The 765-nt window shown below is 36.5% G+C and overlaps 1 protein-coding gene across 1 annotated transcript; it reads right to left on the bottom strand.

Annotated features, from left to right (window-relative positions):
• Nucleotides 1–312: 312 nt before the first annotated feature.
• On the bottom strand, nucleotides 313–765 carry LOC146884803 (uncharacterized). The gene has a single exon (XM_085675433.1). It carries the CDS (start codon nucleotides 689–691, stop codon nucleotides 431–433), a length of 261 nt encoding a protein of 86 aa, XP_085531559.1. The 5' UTR covers nucleotides 692–765; the 3' UTR covers nucleotides 313–430.

Consider the following 765-nt stretch of genomic DNA (forward strand, 5'->3'; position numbering starts at 1 on the left):
CCACTCATTTCGTAATCTTCATGTGAAATCTTAATTGCATGAGATCATGGCGAAACAATCCTCAGAGGTGATGCAAATGAAAGAAATGATCTACAGAGAAGTAACACCTCACCCGTTCTTTTTCTCTTTAATTTACTTCTATAATTACTACAGGAGTGTTACTAATTTGGATCGTGGAAGAAGTTGATAATGCTATACATGCGCAGCGTAAAAGAGTGTAATTTGTCTGTGAAAGACCCAAAAAATATCTCTAAACCAGAGCGAAAGCATAAAGAAGAAGAAGAAGAGGAAGTAGAATAAAACAAGTTATTCATATATATCTTCTTTATTTATTAACATAATTTCTACCAGTAGAGGGTAGAACGTAGAAGAAACATTAATGTATAAATTACAATCTAGAGTAATAAACAAATATACATATGGTTTCGAATTATGCATTATCAGCAGCAGGGTCAAGTTGATAGAGTGCAGATTCAGAAACACGTTTCTTGTACTTGGCTATGAAAGCTTCAGCTTTCATGTCAATATTGGGTTCAGCAACACCCCAGTTACCTTTGTCATAATCACTAGGCCACACCCTGCGGCTTGAATCAGGGGCATCGTAGTACCCTCCTCTGTGCTTCTTTGATGAGAAGATGTTGAAAATAGAGAATAAACTTGAAGAAGATTTCTTGTGCCTATTACCTGCCATGACTGTGGTGTTGTTTTGGCTAACAATGACTGCAATAATCACTCACTGTGAAGACAATGAACTTTGGAGAAGTC

This window comes from Vigna unguiculata, chromosome 7 (assembly GCF_037176805.1).
Source record: "Vigna unguiculata cultivar grain cowpea cultivar isolate G323 ecotype 2 chromosome 7, ASM3717680v1, whole genome shotgun sequence".
Lineage (NCBI taxonomy): Eukaryota > Viridiplantae > Streptophyta > Magnoliopsida > Fabales > Fabaceae > Vigna > Vigna unguiculata.